A 23,132-nucleotide genomic window follows, 5' to 3' on the forward strand; every position below is an offset into this window, starting at 1 on the left:
ATCATTGGACAGAAAGGGAAAGATAGTGTAACAATGATATCAAATGGAAATATTACATACTGCAAGGATGATCGAACATTGAATTATAAAATCCAAACAGTATTAATATGCATAATAATAAAGCCAAAAAGATTAATTAGCATTCCTTTTGGCCTACTTCAAAATTTACTTGGGAAAGTTTAATTTTCAGGTTAGCTTGACCTGTGCAAGTTGACTAATGGCAATTTGTTCAACCATGAACATGAATGAACATAAACTTAGTTTTAATCTACCTGACACAGATAAAGACCGTAAGATAGAACTTGATGGAATTTCCTGATCATCTTCATCATCAGCCTTGACCCCAACTCCTGAAGACACATATGTCAAATCATCTGTGTTGACAGGTGTCACCAAGGTGACAGATGAAGTTGCTACAGCATCAGCACTGGAACTAACATCGTCACTATCAGACATATTTCATTATCTTTGTTCCTGGAATAAAATGCAAATGCAAAATGTGTAAACGATGTAAAAGAAAACAATACTGAACATGAATAAATACTTTAAACTTAACATGTTATTAACTTATATATTAAAAATCTATCTGTAATTTAAAAAAACTTTGAAATATTCAATAAGAAACAATGGGAAATTACCTCTATATAGGAAAAACTACACTATTCCATTATTTTACTGTTGTTCCCTTTTGTTGTGATTTGTGATGTGATTTTGATTTTTAAAATAGCTTTAACAATTTTTCAGTCACATCACTACGATGTCTGCAATGTGGCAGTTAATAGTGATGTCTAGCAATGGGGCATCATGCCGCAGACATGTTGCATGATGTCCCACCCAGTCACATTATCCTGACACCAGGCCGACCAGTCCTAACACTAACCTCTTAATGCTGAGACCAAGCATGGCAGCTGTTGGTACCAGTTTTGTAAGTCGTTGGTATGACTCGGCTGGGGATCGAACCCACAACCTCCTGCATCCAAGGTGGATGCTCTAACCACTATGCCACCAGCAGCCCTTCACTTTGTAATTTAAGAAATGCATTTTAGCAATATTTCCATTTACATTTGATTATATTATTACTTCATGTGGTCAAGAAATGCCAGTTATTTTTGTTAATGTTATAAGTGAGCACACAAAGTGATGCATATAAAGACACAAATGCTCAGTTAATATTTCTAAATATATTAAGCACATTACTGGCATATATAACCATTAATATTCATTAAAAAATTAATATAAACCTAAATGCTGAACAAATATGCAACTTGGTCACTTTCAATCCACTTTGGTTTTGTTTTCTAACAAATTTAAATGTCTACATGCTTTTCATTCTGCTGTTCCATGATGCAAGCTGGTTGGTTCAGGATACTGTTTTAATTATAATGGCTAGACTGATGGCAATGCATCGTTGCATACACTGCTAAGGAGCATGACAAAATTATTTTTGAAATTAATCAATGGTGTCCTCAGACATATTATTTTAATGAATCTGATGGGAATTTTTATTTCAGACTGCAAAGTCCATAAATCAAAATTAAAATATAAACATAAAAGTGTCATAGATATCTAACACACATCTACAACAATGGACTGTGTCCTGCACTGTCAAGAATGAAATTATGTAAACCATTCAAAGAGTAATTTTATCAATTTATGAGAATTTAAATGAATGTCAAAGGTTCTCAGAAAGTTAAAGATACAAGTCTTACTCTTAGATATTGCTGTCATCATTGAAAAAACATACTTTCTAATTACGTCTTGAAAACTGAATACATTACAGTTTACGAACATGTTAGAGACAGTGTTCCATCTTGGAAGGCTAACAGAAAACAAAGACTATTATTATCACCAATAACTAGTTTTCTTTTCATACATTCACTGAAGTTGTCCACAGGAGTGCACATTGTGAAGCAATAAGATTTGAATGATCTCCTTTGTACTTTAAAGAACAATTTCTAAACTGACATAGAAGCATGTTTGTTCCAGTACGCAAAAATCTGCAATGTCTTGTCATATCGTCATCATCTGACCGATTAGATCTGAAATTATGACCCAAATACGTACAACTGTTGGCATATGTAAGAGCATGGGGGTTAAGATGTATAGAGGGAGGAGATGGTAATTTGAAAGAAGTTGACTTAAAGACCACACACTGATTTTTGTGTATTATTGATGACATTCTCAAATGAGTACTCTTCACATATCTTTAATAATTTCCTTAAAACTGTGATAGAAGGACTTATCAATGACATATCATCATCAAAATTAAAATTGTTAGGAAATAACACAATTGATATCCAATGTAACCCCAGGTATATCTGATCCAGTTCACGACTTGTATATGTATATAATAAATAACAAAGTGGAAGGAACACCTCTCCACTCTCCCCATTGGTTATATGGAAGGAGCTTCTACACTTCCACAATGCACATAGTATAAATGTTTGCTATACCAGTTAACTAAGGTATGAACAATGTAGATGGGTATTTGAATAGGAAGCAATGGTATGAACTATGTATATGGGTATTTGAATAGGAAGCAATGGTATGAACTATGTAGATGGGTATTTGAATAGGAAGCAATGGTATGAACTATGTATACTGGTATTTGAATAGGAAGCAATGGTATGAACTATGTAGATGGGTATTTGAATAGGAAGCAATGGTATGAACTATGTAGATGGGTATTTGAATAGGAAGCAATGGTATGAACTATGTAGATGGGTATTTGAATAGGAAGCAATGGTATGAACTATGTAGATGGGTATTTGAATAGGAAGCAATGGTATGAACTATGTAGATGGGTATTTGAATAGGAAGCAATGGTATGAACTATGTAGATGTGTATTTGAATAGGAAGCAATGGTATGAACTATGTAGATGGGTATTTGATTAGGAAGCAACGTTTTAAAGAGTGTCCAATGACTGACCCTATCAAATGCCTTACTAGCATCTAAAAAAAGCATGCAAACATATGGCTGCCACGTTCTACATAATAGTCGAGTTTCCTTACAGGTAAAAGTATGTTGAATGTTGTTTTCTAATACCAGACTGATTAGTAGAGATCATAGTAGTAGTATAACACATTCAACATTATTTTAAGTAATTGTCATAAAAGATATAGGTCTATAATTAAGTTTTGTTCATCAGGTTACCAATTTTACTTTCCATTTGTCGGTAATTGTAACTTTTGTAAATTCATCTGGAACAAAGTTATATACAATCATACAATTAAATAAAATCATCAAAAGGGCATGAAGTCTACTGTCTCAAAATGTAAAATGTTCCAAATATATTTAAAAAATCTGATCCTGGAAATTTACCTTGTGTTTGTTTAGCTATGGCATGTTGGATCTCAGATAATGTGATTAGTTCAATATAACCAGAATGGGCCTTGAATGTTGAAAGAACTTACTCCTTATTCAAATCATTTTTAACACTATAGAGTAAGGCTTCAAAATGATTTGTCCATGTTTCATGCATTATTTTGGCTATGGTTCCCATTAATGCAAATTGCAGCCTACTGGAAGTTGAGGTAGAATTTTGTTTGACTTGCTTCCAGAATTCACTTTGATCTAATCTTTACATTGCCAAGCATGTCTACTGTTTTGATTCTTGCTTCCTACATAATCTAAGGGCACTAGCTTAATTGCCCATCCCAGGAGAGGAATAAAAAAAAAGTTTTAAAAAATTGTGATGAGTTTTTAAAAAAGTTTGAACATAAAATTACCAAAAAAAAGTAACAAATACAATTTTTTTAACACTGGGATGCTGCCACGAGTTTCAAACTCACAACCTCTTGTTTGGCAGATAGGACACATGTAAAGGCAAATGTAAGTGTTTATATTTAAAATACTTAAATTGAACTCTAGTTTGGTACACATGGTTACTGAAAGGCTCGTGGCAAGGTTTACCATTAACATGCCACATAAGGTAGGCATTTCGTGTACAGACATGAAATTCTTTGATATGTTCATTCCTGCCTGGTATAACCCAGAGACCATGTTTGGATTTATTAGCTAAGTATTTACCAGAGTTAGACAAGGTTTTTCTATATCTTTGTATATTTTATTAACCTGTTTCACATGCACCTCATGACTACAGTGATGAACACAATATGAGATCTCTATTTTGTTTAACAGGGATTCTGATCTTTTAAGTCTAATTCAGTTTTTCATAGGCAGCGAGGTCTGTTGTTGTTGTTGTAGGGTTTAACGCCATTTTTCAGCACAAGATAGGCTATACATGGCAGCCAGTATAATTGGTGGAGGAAGAATCCTGGAAAACCCCGGGAAGAACCACCGACCCACAAGAAGCTACTGGCAAGCTTTCTCACGTACCCACGTTAGCCGAGCCTGAGACTCGAACTCATGCAGACAGAGGTGAGATGGCAGTGATCCGTAACGGTGAGCACTTTAGACCACTCGGCCACTCGGGGTCTGACCAATTGATGTCATTATTTCAAATTTAAAAGTTCACTGGGGCTGGAATCAAATCCAGCAAGTAGATCAGCACTGATAATCATAAAAGTGGGACAACTGTTGACCCTACTAGGGTGTGAATTAGTCACATATCACTTATAGTGGAATGATCAGATTGTGAGAAGACAATGATCCAACCAGGTGACAGTATTGTGCGAGTCACTGAGATAAGTAAAATTTGTTGTGTGGTTTAATATAAGTTTTAAGGTTAACATGATTTAACCATATTCATCACTAAATAGGCAAAGTTCATCTCCAAAGGGAGTGGATCTTAGGGCATTCCAATCTCCTAGTACTGTACATAAACATTTGGAGTATTAGCATTTTCTAATAAAAAAATCAATTTTGCCCAAATAATTGACAAATTCTCCCAAATTTTCTACAAAATTACAAGGTAAATAGCCATTTACAAAATGCAATATTGGAATCCACTGCCTGGAATCCCCTGCCTAAATAGTAATACCTATTAATCTGTGATCATTAAGGTCTTGTACTTCTATAATATTTGCAAGAGATCTATGGTATAATACTCCGACACCTCCGTAAGGTCTACCTGTATGAATGTCTGATTCAATCAGTGATACCCCATAACCATAAAACTCCCCATGTATTGATAAGAGACAATCTAACTGCAGAATGACCATTCTTGGATAAAGCAAATGTCCGAAATATCACATGAACTTCTTACATTTGTATATCTCTAGTTATAGAATGACAAATATCAAAAGAAATGAGTAGAATATCAATTATGTAAATGTTAGTCCAATATAGTAACATTTGGGAATATTAGAGCTTAATTCCAATTATGATAGTGGTCAATGTATTCCTTGGACAGGCATCCACGTTCATCATCACAATGTGAGTAAGGTTATAACGTAATTTCGAAGCTGGCATAGGTATTATATTTCATATGTAGTTTCTCCACCTGGATTGGCTAAACTCCAGAGTAATGTTCAATATGCAAGGAAATGTACGATTCTAGCATTTCAGGGGCAAATCTTGACAAATATGTATTGCTGTCACACTGGATGCACTGTACGCAAGTGAGAGGATGCTGTCTTTCCTATGATAATGCTACCATGCCTTCTTGGAAACTGGTGCACGAATTGAACATCTGTAAACATTTATCCCATCACTAATACAGATTTATGTGTGATGATTTATGTACAAATGCAGCCCTACAGAGGTCATTGTTCCACAGAGAACTAGCAACTTTAGCTAAAATCTAATCATTTTCCAAATCCTCATCTGGGGCACTGGTGTCTTCCGAAGATGCAATCAATTTTAATTCACAATTCACTATGATCTGAATTATTATTATTATTATTATTATTATTATTACTATTATTATTATTATTAGATTCTGCAGTTATACTCCAGACAACAGAGCAGGCATGTTCACACAAAGCTGAATTTATTGCTTTTGGAGTCCATGCACTGCATATTGTTCTGTGTTTTGAGAAGCATTTTTTGCTGAACAAATGATATCAAGGATTTTCTTTGTTGACATACTTGATTAACTTGCAAGCTCTGGATTTGTTTTAGTGTAAGGTTGCTTTGCTGTTGAATTCTCACTAAGTACAATGTCAGACTGAACTGTGTTCAAATTGTCAATGTGAGGTGGTAATGTACTTTTCAGAGTTGAACATGACTTGGTTTGTTCACATGAAGATTTCATTGTGCATAAGTCTCCAGTTGAACAGATTTTAGATGTTCACTGAATATTTTACATTTTCCATGACCTTCAATAACACTGACATGTCAAAATAACTGTATAATACAAGTGGCACAAAAGTGTGGTATATATTTGGGTCTGTGGACAAAAATATATTCATTATATCATTCAGATTTGAATAATTATTTACCATTCCATTTTATTATTCTCTCATCTGTCTGTACTACTGAGAACAGGGTGTTTTGCTGCCTTGATATCAACTTTCTGCCATAATGTGGCATTCAGTCCACTAGCCTACTGAGTTTGTGCTAGCAACATCACTCACAGCAGACAACTGTTACAGTATCAGTAACAGTTTAAAACGGTGTACTATAAAATAAAGTTTCTTTTGGAACTGTTAATAATGATGGTAGGAGGTGGCTCTTGTTATTAAAATTTGCAAATATTTACAAGAAAAACACTTGTATCATATATTTTATAAATATTTTATAATTAACACCGTGTCCTCCATCATCAGAAACCCACATGTGATTTACTTCATTACCACTCCATTCATGATAGATGGGATGGTAATAAAATCTATCAGAGATGGGTTTCCAATGAAGAGTATTGTGTAAAATTGTTCTTATTTCTATCAAAGTATTGGCCATTTCTATCTGATGGTGAATTAGCAATTTTACTTCAACAGTGTTCTTTTCATTCCCCTTCTTAACTGAATATTTATAAAATTATTTTGACTGAGAGTATTTGCAGTTTGTGATGAGAGAAAATTGAAAATAAATCTTTGCTTCTGATACTGCAAATTTGGTCTCTGAATAATTAACACTTAAAGAGGAAAGGTTTATAAAAAATGCCAGTATGTTCTGAAGTTAAAAGACAATACATTCTGCATGCCCACATTGTGAATTAATTTTTTTTAAAAAATATTCACGAACTAATTCTAATATTCTTTTTATCACAAGTACAAAAATTTTTTATCATAAAATTACAATTCTTTCCCACCCTTCCACCCCTAGTTTGGTTTGGGATTTTCTCAAGGCAGAAAGAAGGACTACACATGTGTTATTCTCTTTGAAAAAGACTGTCTCACCTTTCTGCTATACCATTAACACTGCCAATATATATAATGAGAAATTGCCTCAAAGTCAATAAAGAAGACATATCACACCTACCAGACCATGGAAATAACCATATACTGCTGTCACTGAACAAAGAGTCGTGAATCCACTTCCTAAGATCAAGACACAATGCAAATGTCCCAGACCAAATTCCTGGAAGACTTTCTGACTGAAGCCACTAGAGTTCAATATCTTACAAGACTCTTCATAATCTCTTAGCCAGAAAATACTGGTGACCTGAAGCAAATGTAAAATAATCTGGACACTATATCTAACTCTTAACTTATGAGATCTCACTCTTAAAGATACGCGATCGCTGAAACAGAAATTTCTCCACAAAAAAACAACACCTGAATTACTGAAAAATGTAACTGAAAATATGAAAATCAGTACAAAATCAAGGGCCTTGTGTGAAACTGCACATATTTTCAGGACCTTTATCCACTTTAGTATCAAACTTACATTGAGTATATGCTGACAAGTAGAGCAAATTAGGCAAAAGTATTCTCCCCAAATCACTTGGTGTTAAGAAGTGATGAATTTCAGTGCTTGTTAAGAGTTGAAAATACACCCAATGTGAGCATCTAGACCAGGGATTAACTCAATTTACTCAAACCAGCCAATTTTTACCTGCTCAGGATGAATGGTTTTAGCAAGCCCTGAGATAGAGTTCTTCCTCATCCCGCTTGCAAGCTGTCCACAAAGTTTGGTAACCATAGATGGTGGACAAATTAAAGTATTGTGCAGAAACTTAATTACTAACAGATGATGGATGAGCAGACATCATAATATACTCTTCCTATGGTGGGTATACAAAATGAAAAAGGCAGATTCCACCATGACATTCTAAAGGTATAAACATAAGATACAGTCACAGTCCTCCAAAAGTGCAGTAACATGCATTCAAAACCCTTGTTAGACCCATACCTGAATATGCCTCTACTGCTTGGACCTCACTTACAGAATGTAGCACCACCAACAGTCCAGAGATGAACAGTAAGGATTGTTTAATACAACCAGCTAGTTCAGCAGTTTAACATCGGTGCTTAAAGATTTGGAATAGGAGAGCCTGAAAACAAAATGGGACAAATCTTGAATGACCTGATAACCTATCACTTAACATATTTGTCCAATCGGCTACTTCATTTAATACTAGTGTGCATAGTATGAAATACAGGCAGCTCAAAACAATCTCAAACCATCTACAGAACAAATTTCACAAGAGTCTGGATTTGCCAGACTATATGGATCCTTCCAACTATTCCTGGTCACTTAGTCAGCAATCCTGTTTTACTGTTTACAAGGTATTTGAACCTCACCAATATACACTCCCAATTCTGAGTATACTCAGTTAGGATGATCACGATGAAAGTACAAGTCACATGGGTCATGTAGGCATTCAACACCGACTATTTCAGTAATGGGTGTTATTTTTTAGAATTTGATTCTACATACCTTTAAGTGGCAGGTATTCACTTCATTTGGATTCTTATATATCCATATTCCTTTGGAAAGTCATTATTTAGATGCCCTGAAAAGTGCATATGGTAAAATCAATGTTAAAGTATGTAGACATTTTTAGATGAAATGAATCTAAAGGTGTGATCCAGTACAATCCGGATTGAATGTTGTGCGATTTGATGGCACGATGAAAGCTACACATATTGATAAACAAATTTGTACATGTACTACCCTATATTGTGATGATTCCATTTGACATGCTCTTTTATTTATCGAAGTTCAGTACATGGCCAGCATTGTAAAAGACCATAGAGATCGATAATTTTCGTCTGAAAGTTTCTTGATGACAGTTAAAGTGCAGAGCATTCAATAATCAGGATTTAATAGACTTTGGTTAATGAAAATTTGATTTAAATTTTAAAAGGACAATTTATATTTAGTATGAGTAAATGCGCATACATTACCCATGTGATTTTTACTATAGGTGACTGCAAAACCAATTACTTCAGGATATTATCCTAATTCTTTTATAGGTTTGGTATAACAAGTCATACTCATAGCAAGATGAAAATAAAAAAGGGGGGAGGGGAGAGGAATTATCACACACTTAACCATTTTCTTTTCACCAAAATATCTGGATTTTTTAAATTATTTCTAAGTGAACTTATTCGTCGTTTATGTTAATTTTATCAACAATATATTGCGAAGGGTCAACCCACTTGAAATTACGTCATGTTCCATACAATAACTATCCCGAATGAAAGGGATGTCATGCAAACTGGTTTTTATATGGTTTTCATTTTCGAATACTTCTCGATGTCCTGATATTTCCATTTTCATTGTATATTTAACTGAGTGTAAACCGAAAGTAGATTTGCGTTTTGTATGCGACAGTAATTTTATCATGTTTATCGCTCATTATCCGTTGCCGTGGATGTAAAACTGTTAAGTATTGATTTATGTAATTTGGGGGTTCCTGGAAGACCTGATGAAAATTATTTTATCAAAAGTATTTTAAATGGGAAGACAAGGGGCACTGAATCAACTAGAATTGAGTATCATGATGTTGGGTCGGCAGGAGGTCGAAAACGAGTCCCAAACCTCGGAGTCAAGAAACCTCGTCCTGATGAAAATGGCGACGAAAAGGAGGCAGATAATTATGTGCGCATGCTCATAAATAAGAGAACTGTATGAAGACCTAGACGTGTCATTATAGTGTCCCGCGAAGTGTGTTCTCGACGATCAACGTCAAGAAATTCGTTATTTTAAAATTAGCTGCACATGCTTACAATATATGAAATAATGTTTTACTGCGATTTTACTATCGAGTAGTTAAAACAATAAATTTGAATATCATTCAGTACACATGACAAGTTACATAAATACAATATATGAAGTCAGTACTTGTATCGACATTAACACCTTATTGTTATTGTTGTTGGGTTTAAGGCCATTTTTCAGCACACGATAGGCTATATATGGCGGCCAGTATTAATGGTGGAGCAAGGACCCGGGAAAACCCCGCAAAGAACCACCGACCATCGAGAAGCTACTGGCAAGCTTTCTTACATATCCACATTGGCCGAATCCGAGACTCGAACCTACGCAGACAGAGGTGAGATGGCAGTGATCCGTAACGGAAAGCGCATTCGACCACTCGGCCACTCGGGGCCCCAACACCTTATTAAAGTTAACGAAGAGTATGCATAGCCAAGATACACAATTTCACAAGAATATATATATTTACATATCGCATTAATTTATACAAACTAAAGTAGAATAGTGTTACAGTTAGGTGTCTATTCCACTCTCAATTAAGCAAAGTTTGTTGATTACAGAGATAATGAGAATTTAGCATTCAGCAGCCATGTTGAACTGCATACTTTAGACGTGTAATGTTGCAAAATTGATCTCTGTTTTTCACATGGGGATTCAGTTCTGGCTGAAAAAGTAACAGTGTAACATTATTATTCTGTCTGCTGCAATCTAATGGAAATAAATATCATCTTGTACGTTTATCATGTGTGGCAAGTCTGTCTTTCTGTCTGTTTGTCTGGGAAGTAACAATGTATGGATCTATTTTCTTCTTCTTCTTCCAATAATGTTCTGGGTTACTCTGGATTGGAACATACTCGCACATGATGTGAACTATGTACATGTGGTAGGAGGTTCAAGTGCAGTTAAAGCAAGTTAAAATACCCCATGTCTAGAGCTAAGCAATCCCCGCACCAAAACCTGCCCTGAAAGTATTGATGGAATTGGTGTTGACTTGGTTGTATGATAGGGAGCTCAACGGGGGAATTCCTGAAGAGAAAAAGGAGTCCTTGTCCGCATTGACTCTGGTGAAGGGGACGAGAAATCTGCATGAATGTCCTTTTGTGTAGGATCCTGTCTGATGGAGGTATGGTGCTGATGGAATGTCAGCTAGTTTGTGTACAATCTGGTACAGCTTTTGCTTAATGCAGTCGGACTTAAGGCTCTTCCAATCCGTAATGTCAGAGCATGGTGGAGACACTACTGGTTCATTGATAATCGCCAATAGGAAACCGTTCCGCCCTTCGTTGTACTGCTGCAAGTTTGGCCGTGCTTTATTTAGTAGATTGGCCCCATACAGACAACGCATATTCCATCTTTGGACGTACTACGGATCTGTAGCACGTTGATTTTACTTGTTTACTTGTTCCAGGCATGTGGACAGGTTTCTAGGAAGGAACGCTATGGTGTTGTTAGCCTTCTTTGAAATAGAGTCAATGTGGTGATTCGATGTTGACTCCTAAATATTTGGCCTTGGATGTCATAGTCAGTTTTTGAACATGGGTGTAATGTGGCTTGGACGATCCGTCTCTTGTTGGTTGATTCGGATGACCTCGTATTTGTCAGGATTGAACTCCATTTACCAGTCATTTTTCCGTTGTTGTAGGCGATCTAGATCTGCTTGTACCAGTTCTGCATCCTTGCCCGAGTCGATTACTCTGTACAGCAATCTGTCGTCGGCAAAAAAGCTAGTTTGGTAATGGACTCTCAACCTCAACGTTAAGTCGTTGATATAGATATAAAAAAAGCAGAGGACCCATGACCATTACTTAGGGAAAGCCTGAAGTGACGGGGGATGATGAAGATATGAAGATGATTGGCCTTCGAGAACAAACTTTTGGTTTCTTCAAGCTAAAAAGCTGTTTATCCACTCAAGGGTCTTTCCTTGGGCACCATCGTGATGAAACTTGGCTTCAAGGCGCTTATGAGAGACTTTATCACAGTCTTTTCTTAAGCCCAACGGGATCGCATCTAGCTGGTGTTTGTTGTTTAGACAGGTTGCGAGATCTTGTGGTGTGATTATAAGTTGGCTCTCGCATGATCTCTTCTTTTAGAAGCCGTGTTGTGTTTCATATAGAAGGTTTTGGCGGGAAAGATGGTGACAATGTCGTCGTAGTCTCTGTTTCCGTATCTTGGCCAAATGATCTGTTTGTTTGAAAGCATTCAAACATGATTCACACACTGTATGGATGATTTGTTTAAGTGCTTTCAGAATGATTTGTTTTCGTATTAGGCATTGTCTTTGGCGAGTCCTAACAAGACATCTCACCGAGATGGGATAACGTTTTTCGCTTTTGAAAGGTCTATTTAGGATATCACCGATGGTGTAAAGTTTGAGAGGAAGATATATTTTATTAAACACTTCTTTTTTTCTTTCTCGTCTCAACTGATTGTCAGGACGTCATACCAACCTGACTTTATGTACTTCTTGTGTTCTAAAGATTAAATCGCGCCAGTTCTTGTCTGCGAAAATCCTGTCAATTTGTAGCATGCCTGTCCTGTTTTGTACTGTTGTTTTTGTTTGTTTTTTTTTTTTTTTGTCTTAAGGAATGACACCTTTTTGACTGTAGGGTCTAGACCCGTAGAACATGTCGAGGGAGAAAAAAGTAGAAGTCTCTTTGGTGATGGGCTTTCATTTTTTTTCATCAAATGGGGAGACTCTTGTCTTAAAACAGATTTAGGTGGCATCGTGAATAACAGAGTAAGGAGAGACGACCAAAGACTGGGGTTTTCATGAGTATATTACGTTCTAGCTGTTGTACAATCATGCCTTGACGTTTTAGCTATTATACATACGTGTCTTGGAAAGTCCCTTTCCTTGTAGTTTTTCTTCTTAGGAAAAGTTGATGTACAGTGTGAACGCATAATCCTTCTGTTCTTATTTGGTTGTCTTTTGGAATTTACCTGTTTTCCTATCTTAGTTCGGCATTAGGATCCCATCGTAGAAGTGACGGAATAATTACACCACAAAGAGATCCATTCACTCCTGGTTTCATGATGGTTTGTGAATTTGTTTAATTTTTAATTTTTTAATATCAATTCTGGAAACTTGTATCAAAGTTAATTATATTTTTTTCAAAAGGAAAAGCGTCGTGTTTGCCGAGAAATGTAAATATTTACTTTTAGCAAATGTCGTGCTGTCAAAGTAATATCGTAACATTCTCTGAGACTGGCTTCTATCAATGTAAAGATATCTGTGCATTATTTTCGAAACGGACGGCATTGAGTGCAAGAATCAATAAGACAGAAGGATGAGAAGTCACATTGAAAACTGTCAAAAATGAATTATGTTCTTTTTTCTTTCTTCAAACTAACAAACACGAGTAAAGTTACGTATAAAAGATTGGACCTCCTTTTTGACACCAATCGTGAAACAAATCCATACAAAATCTCCAATATTCGGGAGTGGACGGATGTGGCATTTGAGTTGCTGCTCAATTATCATAAATCAGCCAAAATGTTCCTAATTGTTTTACCAACACCAGAACATTGAGGTTTGCTTTCGATGATAAGTTTGACAAATTCAGTTTTGTCTAAGCCACTTGATCCAGCAATGAATTTATTCAAAGGATGGCGCAGATACGGTGCCAACCAAATTTTACGGTTCGACCTTTCGTCAATCACTTTAAGAACGAAAGACGCAATCATAGCCCTCAAGTGGTTGGAACAATTTTAAAACAATTAATAAAAACACAAAATATTTTACTCATGTTTACTTTTTCCACCGTAGAACCGAAGATATAAAATATTTCCATCTTCAAGGAAAATTTTTGTTAAGCTTTCTCAGACAAACAAGACGTCTTTGGCATACTCAGCAGCATATTCGTTCCAAGACGTTTCCAGAAGTAAATCTTTTTGTGTATCCAGCAAGCTATACACGTCTTGTATTATAATTCAGTGAAATTAGTCTTGTCGGATACAGATTAATGTACGAACCTGATTATTATAATCTCGCAGAGTGGTTCATATGAACTGATTTAATATGTATACAGCATCATCGTGTGCGAGCATGCGTAAAGTCTATTAATGCATTTGTACTTTACCAAATCTCATGTACAACACATCTCTAGAAAATATATTTTCAGCTATTTTTTGGATATAGTGCAGAGAGTAGAACTCAGTGGGATTCGTATAACCTGTATACTACTGTCGGTGGTGACGGTTTCTCGGAGGCAGATAGTGTTTTTCTCGCGGTGAGAGACCGAAGCTTCAGGACCAGCGAGTCCCATGCGGATAGGTGGGCTCTTGTAGGATATTTCCTCAAACTGGGTGGTGCTGGCCATGCGGGGTGGCTCTATAATCAATTGACGAGAGCGGTGGAACCGATAATTTTATTCAGTATCACTATATGACTGAACATTAAATCAATATATTCATTATAACTATAAGATAATAAAAATCAAATATATATGAATATATCCTACTTGTGGACGAAACATTATTCGTATTTTGGAACAAATTTGCCACTTTGACCAGGGCAGCAGACAGTGTAGGACAACTGGGACAAAATTCCGGGTTCCCACAACGGTCAGTAGGTCCACTGCCGTCACATTTTGTAATTCAAAGGGGCTTTTACTGGATAATGTTTCCTAGGCATCACAGATTCTCTCCACAGCCTTAATTTTGATCACCCTTGATGACGGAATCATACTTTGGCAGTAGGAAATATTCGTACGTTTGCCAAGGAGTTTTGCTTTGTAAATCACGCCCAAGAACTGTAGTATTTGACTCAGCTCGCCACACATTATATGCGTTGTCAAAGTGTCTCGTCTCAGGGCTATACTTTTAAGTTTTCTTTTTTTTTTTTTTTTTTGTATTCCTGGACTTCTTTAATGGAATTCCGTGTATCACTCTAACACTGTTTATAGAAGTCATGGCATCCAAACACTTCCAAGATGTGGGTAGTTGATCAATATCTCTCCATTTTAACATTTTCAAAGTAAGCATTCAGGTATCAGTGGTTAAAACGTATGACGTAGAGCAGTCGTTCCCAAAGTGGGCGGTAGCGCCCCCTGGGGGCCGATGGGATTACCCAGAATAATGCTGAATAATGCTTTCTAAGGGATAAGGTAGGAGGGCGCTGAGGCTAACCAAGGTGGGGGGGGGGGGGCGGTGGCCCATAACAGTTTGGGAACCACTGACGTAGAGGATGCACTTGTATTTTGCGTTTTACTTGTATATGTAAGAAACTCTTTATAAACGCGTTCTCGCAGCTCCAAAGGGTAAACAACATAACTCACGTCTTCTAAACTCTCCATGTTTCCGCATATTCTGAAGTCCTATAAAACGTGTAAACGTGTGTGATTAGGATTTTTAACGTAGCTTTAACAATTGCTCAGTCATATCGCTACGATGTCTACAGTGTGTCAGTTTATGGTTATGTCTGGCACTGGGGCATCATGCGGCAGACATGTAGCATGATATCCCACCCAGTCACATTATCCTGACACCAGGCCGACCAGTCCTAATACTAACCTCTTAATGCTTAGCGCCTAGAAAGGCAGCAGTTAGTACCATTTTTGTAAGTCTTTTGTATGACTCTGCTGGGGTTCGAACACACGATCTCCCGCTTCCGAGGCGGATGCTCTAACCAAAATAGGTCACCAGAGCGGTCCCTACAAAATGTGAAACTCAAAGAAAAAATTAAAATCTAAAAAGAATGGGAAAACACCAGTGTTGCCATCATTCCAAATCAAAATACTCGTACATGCAGATTGAAATGGTCATATATAATTTATTAAATTTTATCATCAACAATTAATTTTAATTTTTTCTGGTGCCCCTGTTGGGCTAGTGTCCTAAGTAAGTTGTTAGCCACTTGAAACAAGCATTCGAAGTTTAAGCGTGCCAAGGCACCTACATGGTAGTATAAAGGGACTTATGAGCATGTGGACGACGGTCCTCATGAACTGCATGAATAGTGGAGCGATGCCGCGCAGCATTTCTCTTACCGCGGATCACGGCACAGCACTAGGCTTCACTGAACTTGCAGTCAGTGGGTCCATCACAGTGTTTATGTGTGATATTCATCTTTCTAGGTGAGCGTCTGCACTAAAAATGATATTTTTGTATTTTAATTTTTTCTTTTTTTTATACTCGAGAACGGTAGGATATTGAAGTGACACTTTATTTTCGTAGATCATTTGATTCGCTTTTTCCATGGGCCTACAAACGACTTTATCTAACAAACGTACAGTCCTGTGTTGATACATCATTTTTACACCAAAGTCTTAATCTATACCTAATCGAAGGTCAATATCATTACAGGTGTGGGGCTGGTTTGTCGGCCTAAATCTAGACTAGCCACTTAGAAAAGAAAATATGTGATTTTTCTTTACCTTTGCAATACTTAAACTTAATAAGTAAAACAAAACATTGCATTATGAAGTGTTCTTTTTAGACATTGCTCTTCCTGTTTATTTGTGCTTAATGATATATTTCTGCTATTACGTTTCTATGGTCTTAAACTTAGAAATAAAATAGAGCGAAACCCAACAGGTTTTGTAAAATGTAACAAATAATTTATTTCCCAATAATACAAAGTGAAAATTTGAAAAGAACTTATAGTAAATTTAATCCCAAATAGTCCAGAAAGTATATCACAAGTAATAATGAATAAAGTTCTACTTCAATTTCAATGGTGTTCGAAATAAGATTCAACGCTGAAGGTCTTGATGTGTCTGTAGTCTTGAATGTACCAAATTACTAGTGACATGGAATTCGATGATGTTCAAACAGTCTTCCAATTAGTCACAATAATATAGACCAAGATGTCCTTGTCTGACTTAATTATAATTCCAAGTTAATGTTTCCGTCCAGGAATATTAGTTAAGAACACTCTTTATTTATAGTGAATAAATAATTTGAATAAATAAATTCCACCCAAGTTAACAGGATTATATATTTTTTAAAACAACAACTAAAACACAAAAGAAGAGCTATGATGGACGACAAACGTTCATTTCTAGAACAATCTAAGTTTCTGTTGCTAAAATTACAATAGAAAACATAATGTCCTTGACTCAGACTTAGATAATGATCCTAATATTGAGCCGCGCTCTTTGGGAAATAGCAACTACGTATTTTGTTTTAAACCGAAATAAAAACATCATTGTCTCTAGTCAGGAGCAACATGAAGTTCGTTTTGGACAAGTTCAAGTCCAAAATGCAACTATGTATAGCATATAATGAATAATAAAAACCTAACAAACAATGCAAATTAAGTATACATAACAGTGTCTTGTCCACAATAACTGTTGGCCAAAGAAAACCTGTACAGGCTGTCATACTTTTTTCCTTCACATGAGATATTCCGAATGAATTTTTGGTGCTATTATGTTACCCCCCTTGTTTTATTTCCTGTTAGTTGGGGTTTTATTGTATGATTGATTTCAGGAGTTGTGGCGTTATTGTTAGCAGTTTCCTATGAGGAACGTGCCATTTTTGTAAGGATGTCGAATAACATTCAGTTCCATAAATGGTCAGCGGAAGACGTGGCAAAATGGCTGGGAGGTGCATACTTGTCGATCTCTCTATATATCTATGCTACATACATTATGATTCAAAAACCTGCAAACATACATACATACTTGGCAATAAATGACTTAGACGATTAAGATTATGTCTGTTTAAAAAAAAGATAACGTATTTTAGAAAACATTACCATTTTCACGTGATCTTATAGTAAACCATATAATTAAGGTGAATTTCCCAAAGAAGGAAGTCTGTTGATCAGCCATGATGCCGAGTCAAATCAGCATTGATGTTCAAGAATAATTATCATTACAAAATTTTTTAATAAAAAACAGCGCAAAACGTACCTTGATGAGTTTGTTAAGTTGTACCTTTAAGTATGAAAGTCATTTCTGACATCCAAATCATCAAATTGATTTTAGTTGAATATGGCCTAAAAGTTTTGTTTTCTATTAACTGGTTTTAACACTAGGGTAGGTAAAAAAAATTATTTTCTTTTTCTAAAAAACATTTAATGTATTGTAGTGTATATTATACTAAGCGTTTCAAATACTGGTTTAAACCAGCTCAGTTAGATGCACAAATCAATTTTCAGGATTATCTTTTTATAAATTCCTTTTTCTTGAAACATATAATGATTCAGTGATATATAATGTACTAAGTGCATCAAGTACTGAGCAAAGGTGGCTCAGTTAGATGTACAAATCAATTTCCAAACTTAAAAAAAAAAATTGAATGTTTTTTTTTTTAAGTTGGTGGTGGTGGTGGGGTAGTATTAGGGTCAGCACCTAAAAACGGATGATTGTCTGACTCAAAACACACATTTTTGTTTTTGGTCTATACATTAATGTATTTAGTTTTAACTTCGTACTCTAGATAAGTTTTTTTTAACAGCTTATCAATGTGATTGGTAACTGTCAGCAGCATATCAGTGTGATTGTTAGCATTAGTCAGCAGGATATCAGTGTGATTGGTAACTGTCATTTAACAGTATGCCGGTGTGATTGGTAACTGTCATTTAGCAGTATGCCGGTGTGAATGGTAACTCATTTAGCAGTATGCCGGTGTGATTGGTAACTGGCGTTTAGCAGTATGCTGGTGTGATTGGTAACTGTCAGCAGCTTATCAGTGTGATTGATAACTGTTAGTTAGCAACATATCAGTGTGATTGGTAACTGTCAGCGGCATATCAGTGTGATTGTTAGCATTAGTCAGCAGGATATCAGTATGATTGGTATTGTTCAGTTACCAGCATATCAGTGCAGATGGTAACAAGACTAAACTTCTCTTTATTCCTAAACTACTTGCAACTCTATTTTTGAAATGAACACATCCAATTTTGATGTAGACATTTATACAGCTTGGCACAAGTACACTTGATATTGGTTAATAGTCACTGGCCACATATATTGTACAAACGTGTGATATTATTGTTATAAACAAAATGCATTGATTATGTATGCACACCATAAAAATGTTTAATTGACTTAAAACTCCGCTTTTTTAAATGAAAAATTATTTGGCAATCTACGTAAACAATCGGTAGTTTCCGTGTGCCAAAACCGGATATGATGTACATTTATCCCTTCTATTCAACCTAGCCATTCAAGTTTTAATTTCCCCACGTAAATGTCTGGGATATAGCATACGAGAGTGCTTTTTTACAGCAAATATGGTGCACTGTGTTGCATACGGATGTAACCAAAAGAGTGATGATGGGAAAAAATGTTCTTTCTTTTTCCGAAAGACCATGTTTACCAGAAAAAAATGGATTTAATATGTAGGATCGAATAGGGGAGGGATGGGAAAGTTGTATCATTCATGCTGGACTATAGTGAATTCGGCCAAAAGACAATTCACCCTAAATCGAAATACAATTTGGCCAAACGTAACAATAGTTTGTACGTTATTTTTCTTCAACAAACAAGTAGATGCAATGTAAGATAAATTTAAACAAACTATTTTGATATTCTTCGAAAGAAAATAATCATACATCATAACATACATATTTATGAGAGAAAACACAAACTGACATATTTTGCTTATTCTAATTAAAATATTTATTATGCCAAAAAATGTCAGTATTTAGTTGCTGCAATATGAAGCACTTACCAGTTAATTTTATTGTTTGTTTTTATTTTTCAAGTTGTCTTACTGTGTGCGCACGTAAATTAAAGCTTGTCATTAGTGGTCAGTATTGTCAGTTATATTTACTCCATTATTCTGTACAAATTGGAAAGGAAATAATTTTGTTTAATTTGTGCCCCCTCCCACATTCACAGTACAAAAGAAATTAATAAACATACACTTGTTTGAAAATAAAATGAAAGAAATTAACCTTGCATTGTTATCATATATTCCTTCTTTTTTCATCATGCGAAAATTAATTAAATAAAACATATATCCACGAATTCCGTATATGTAGTGGATGCCGGCTTGCGCATGCATCCTTAGTGTAGAGTGTATCGCTTATGTCAAATAAAAAAAATCACACTTGAGATGAAGATATCACCCGATAGCTTGAAGGCACCTTCTATTTACACATCATTATTATTATTAAAGCAATTATTATTGTGTATACTATTTGCCCTGCAAACATCAATTATGATTACATATTGCAAACAAATAGAAGCCCAGGTGATAAACACAGCTGGCAGGGAGCAATTAACTCATTGTTTAAACTTACCAACAGGTTATCAAATACATAGGTCATTTTATTACAAAGCAAACCAATCCCAGAAACTGACTTTGGTATCTTTTTAGTGTGCCGATTTTTTCTTCTGAAGTCGGTTGACAAAAGGAAGTCAAGTTGGGTTCTTTTGGATTCTTTAAGTGTGCCGATTTCTTTTTTCTTTTTTTTTATAAAGTTTGCCGACACAGGGAAGCCAGCATCGATTATTTTTACCTGTATTAACGAGAATTTTCAAAAGAAATTAAAACAATGGAATAGTTTTGAAAGCGACACATACCGATATAAGGCTGAACAGTAAATTAGTTTTCATAGTTTCATCTAAATATTCCCTATCCATAGTTTATAGTGTTTTATTTTTCGACAACAAGAAGCATGTACTTCGTCTTGTAGGGATAAATGTACATCATTTCCGGTTGGCATCCTCTGTAGGTGGGAAATCGTAACTAAGGGGAAGTGACAGCGTTGTATACTTCTATTTCGAGTAATTAAATTATTATTTTTTCTTTACACTTGATAATTTTTTTGTTCTTTTTGTGCGAGTATAACTACTTTTAATTATGTAATGCAAATCTGATGTAAAAAGGAAAATGTTGGAGGATGGCCGGTGACCTTTAAACCATGTTACATCATGAGTTACTTAACAGCAGCAGAGAGTTGTCTCCAAACACAAGTAGTAAAGTCAATCATGGGTGTTTTCTTCTTAATTGTTTGTTGCACAGTTGTTAACAATACAAAATCTTATTTTATGTTCAGTCATTTTGAAGTCAGCTGTTTTATCTGGACTATAAGTAATGTGATTTGTCCATTTTCATATGTTTTTATGATTGCAGGAATCCATTGCATAAGGAAAGTTCTCATTGTCATCGTTATTCATTTCATTTGACTCATTGCCAACATTCTCTATATATTAGGGGTCCCGAGTGACCGAGTGGTCTAAAGTGCTCTTTGTTATGGATCACTGCCATCTCACCTCTGTCTGCGTGGGTTTGAGTCTCCGATTCGGCCAATGTGGGTATGTGAGAAAGCTTGCCAGTAGCTTCTCGTGGGTCAGTGGTTCATTCCGGGATTTTCCCTGGTTCTTCCTCCACCATTAATACTGGCCGCCATGTATATCATATTGTGTGCTGAAAAATAGCATTAAACCCAACAACAACAACATTCTCTATATTCATAATATGAGACTATGAGTTGTGATCATCTGCAGTGCCTTAATTATTCAGTGTGAGCAAGTAATATAGTCATTATTTCTTTACAATTTGCTTGCATGGAGCTCTGTCCAGGCACGATCTAATTTTGATCAGTGAGAAGCTTGTCACATTGTTTAAGAGATATAATTATGCATCTTAATTATAATGCTTAGTGGACTTGCCTAATAGTTGGGACATGGAGCACAAGATGGCAAGGAGACGGCTGTTTTTTTTGTACCTTTTATGAGGTGTTGTACATGCTTACATTCGTCCATTTTAATTCTAGTGTTAAAATAAAAGTACAAGTGTCCACCCTTAAGAAAATACCATGCAGCCAGTGAACTTGATTACTCTTAACAGAGGTCACATGTTAGATCTTATTCAGCTTGTTATTTTTAGACACAGGGTAAGTGAAGGTAGGTATAGCCTTAACTCAGCACAAAACAGCTATGGAGACCTGAGCCCTGATCCCATATTCTATAAAATATTTTGAGCAAGAAATTCACATTCAAGCTCAAGCTGAAAATCCCCAAATGAGATATGATACTCAGTTGATACATATTTCATTGAAATTGGGCAATATGGACCCAATGAAAACCCCCAAATCAGATGTGATACTTAGAAGCATATATATCATTGAAGTTATTGGGACACAGATAAAATTTGGCCTAGACATAGCTCTGATTAATCCTGGATGTGGCTCAGATTTTGTGGTGCATTAATCCTGGATATTGCTCAGATTAATCTTGGATGTGGCTCAGATTAATCCTGGATGTGGCTTAGATTAATCCTGGATGTGGCTCAAATAAGGCCTTGACATAACTCAGATAAGACATGGACACTGTTAGTTTAGATAAAATCTGGACATGGCTCACATATAACCTAGACAGGGATCAGATAAGGTCTAGATAGGACTCAGCTAAAGCATGGACAGAGTTTAAGATAAGGCAAGACTCTATTTTCAAAACATTCTGAGCATGAAACTCAAGCTAAAATTGTTATTCTTTAATTTTAGCAACCTGTAACTTTTGTTTCAATCCAAATAGAATTAAAAAAATTAAATGATATTTTAAATTTTTTATACTAGAATGCTGAATTCCAGTTAAGTGCTTTATATATCATATTTAATTTCGAGGTTCTGAATTTTAAAATTAAATTAAATTGTTGTTTAAAAATGTCTTTAAGATTTTTAGAGATGACAGGAACTGATTGCATGATTCATTAGTTAGATGTTCTGTTTCATATTTCATTAAAACCATTACATTCAGAGTGTCACATTAATATAGTTACACTTAGAAAGATAAACACTGATTTGTTTTTATATGCCTAAGATTAGTGTACCACATGGATAAAGTAACAGTAAGATAAACACTTGTACATGTATTTTGGTAATTTGTTCAAGACTGGTGAAATGCTCCATTTGTAATGTGCCGATTTTTATTTTTCCACAGGCTTGGACATGGATGATGCTATTATACCCTATGCTCACTTTTTTCTGAACAATGACGTGGATGGGAAGAAACTTTTGATGCTTACTCACTCTGACCTTGACAAATTGAATGTTCATAAACTAGGTCACCAGGAACTAATCCTTGAAGCAGTGGATTTACTGAGAAATTTGGTAAGTGAGATCTGTATTCTGTATCAGCCAAATTCTGTTACAGTATTATTGTTGAAACTGATACATTATTCCTGCACTGTAATACCATTCATTACACTGGACAACAAATT

At 35.5% G+C, this 23,132-nt stretch overlaps 2 protein-coding genes across 6 annotated transcripts in view; one reads left to right on the top strand and one right to left on the bottom strand.

Moving 5' to 3' along the window:
• Window positions 1–9,879, bottom strand: part of LOC149792228 (calcium-responsive transcription factor-like) — a 51,168-nt gene extending 41,289 nt beyond the window's left edge. The window contains exons 1-4 of one of the 3 annotated variants that reach the window (XM_089970764.1): window positions 9,837–9,851; window positions 8,730–8,805; window positions 8,202–8,343; window positions 273–474 (exon numbers count right to left, since the gene is read on the bottom strand). In XM_089970764.1, the coding sequence (XP_089826890.1) occupies window positions 273–456 (184 nt within the window). In that variant the 5' untranslated portion in view covers window positions 457–474; window positions 8,202–8,343; window positions 8,730–8,805; window positions 9,837–9,851. The other 2 variants (XM_089970763.1, XM_089970765.1) reach the window with 2 other exon arrangements.
• A 7,489-nt stretch (window positions 9,880–17,368) lies between these two features.
• Window positions 17,369–23,132, top strand: part of LOC149792229 (connector enhancer of kinase suppressor of ras 2-like) — a 126,285-nt gene continuing 120,521 nt past the window's right edge. For all 3 annotated transcript variants that reach the window (XM_089970766.1, XM_089970768.1, XM_089970767.1), the window contains exons 1-2: window positions 17,369–17,561; window positions 22,853–23,022. In XM_089970766.1, the coding sequence (XP_089826892.1) occupies window positions 17,501–17,561; window positions 22,853–23,022 (231 nt within the window). In that variant the 5' untranslated portion in view covers window positions 17,369–17,500. The remainder of the gene's footprint in view (window positions 17,562–22,852; window positions 23,023–23,132) is intronic.

This window comes from Sinohyriopsis cumingii, chromosome 9, assembly GCF_028554795.1.
Source record: "Sinohyriopsis cumingii isolate HCF-2022 chromosome 9, ASM2855479v2, whole genome shotgun sequence".
NCBI classification, from domain to species: domain Eukaryota; kingdom Metazoa; phylum Mollusca; class Bivalvia; order Unionida; family Unionidae; genus Sinohyriopsis; species Sinohyriopsis cumingii.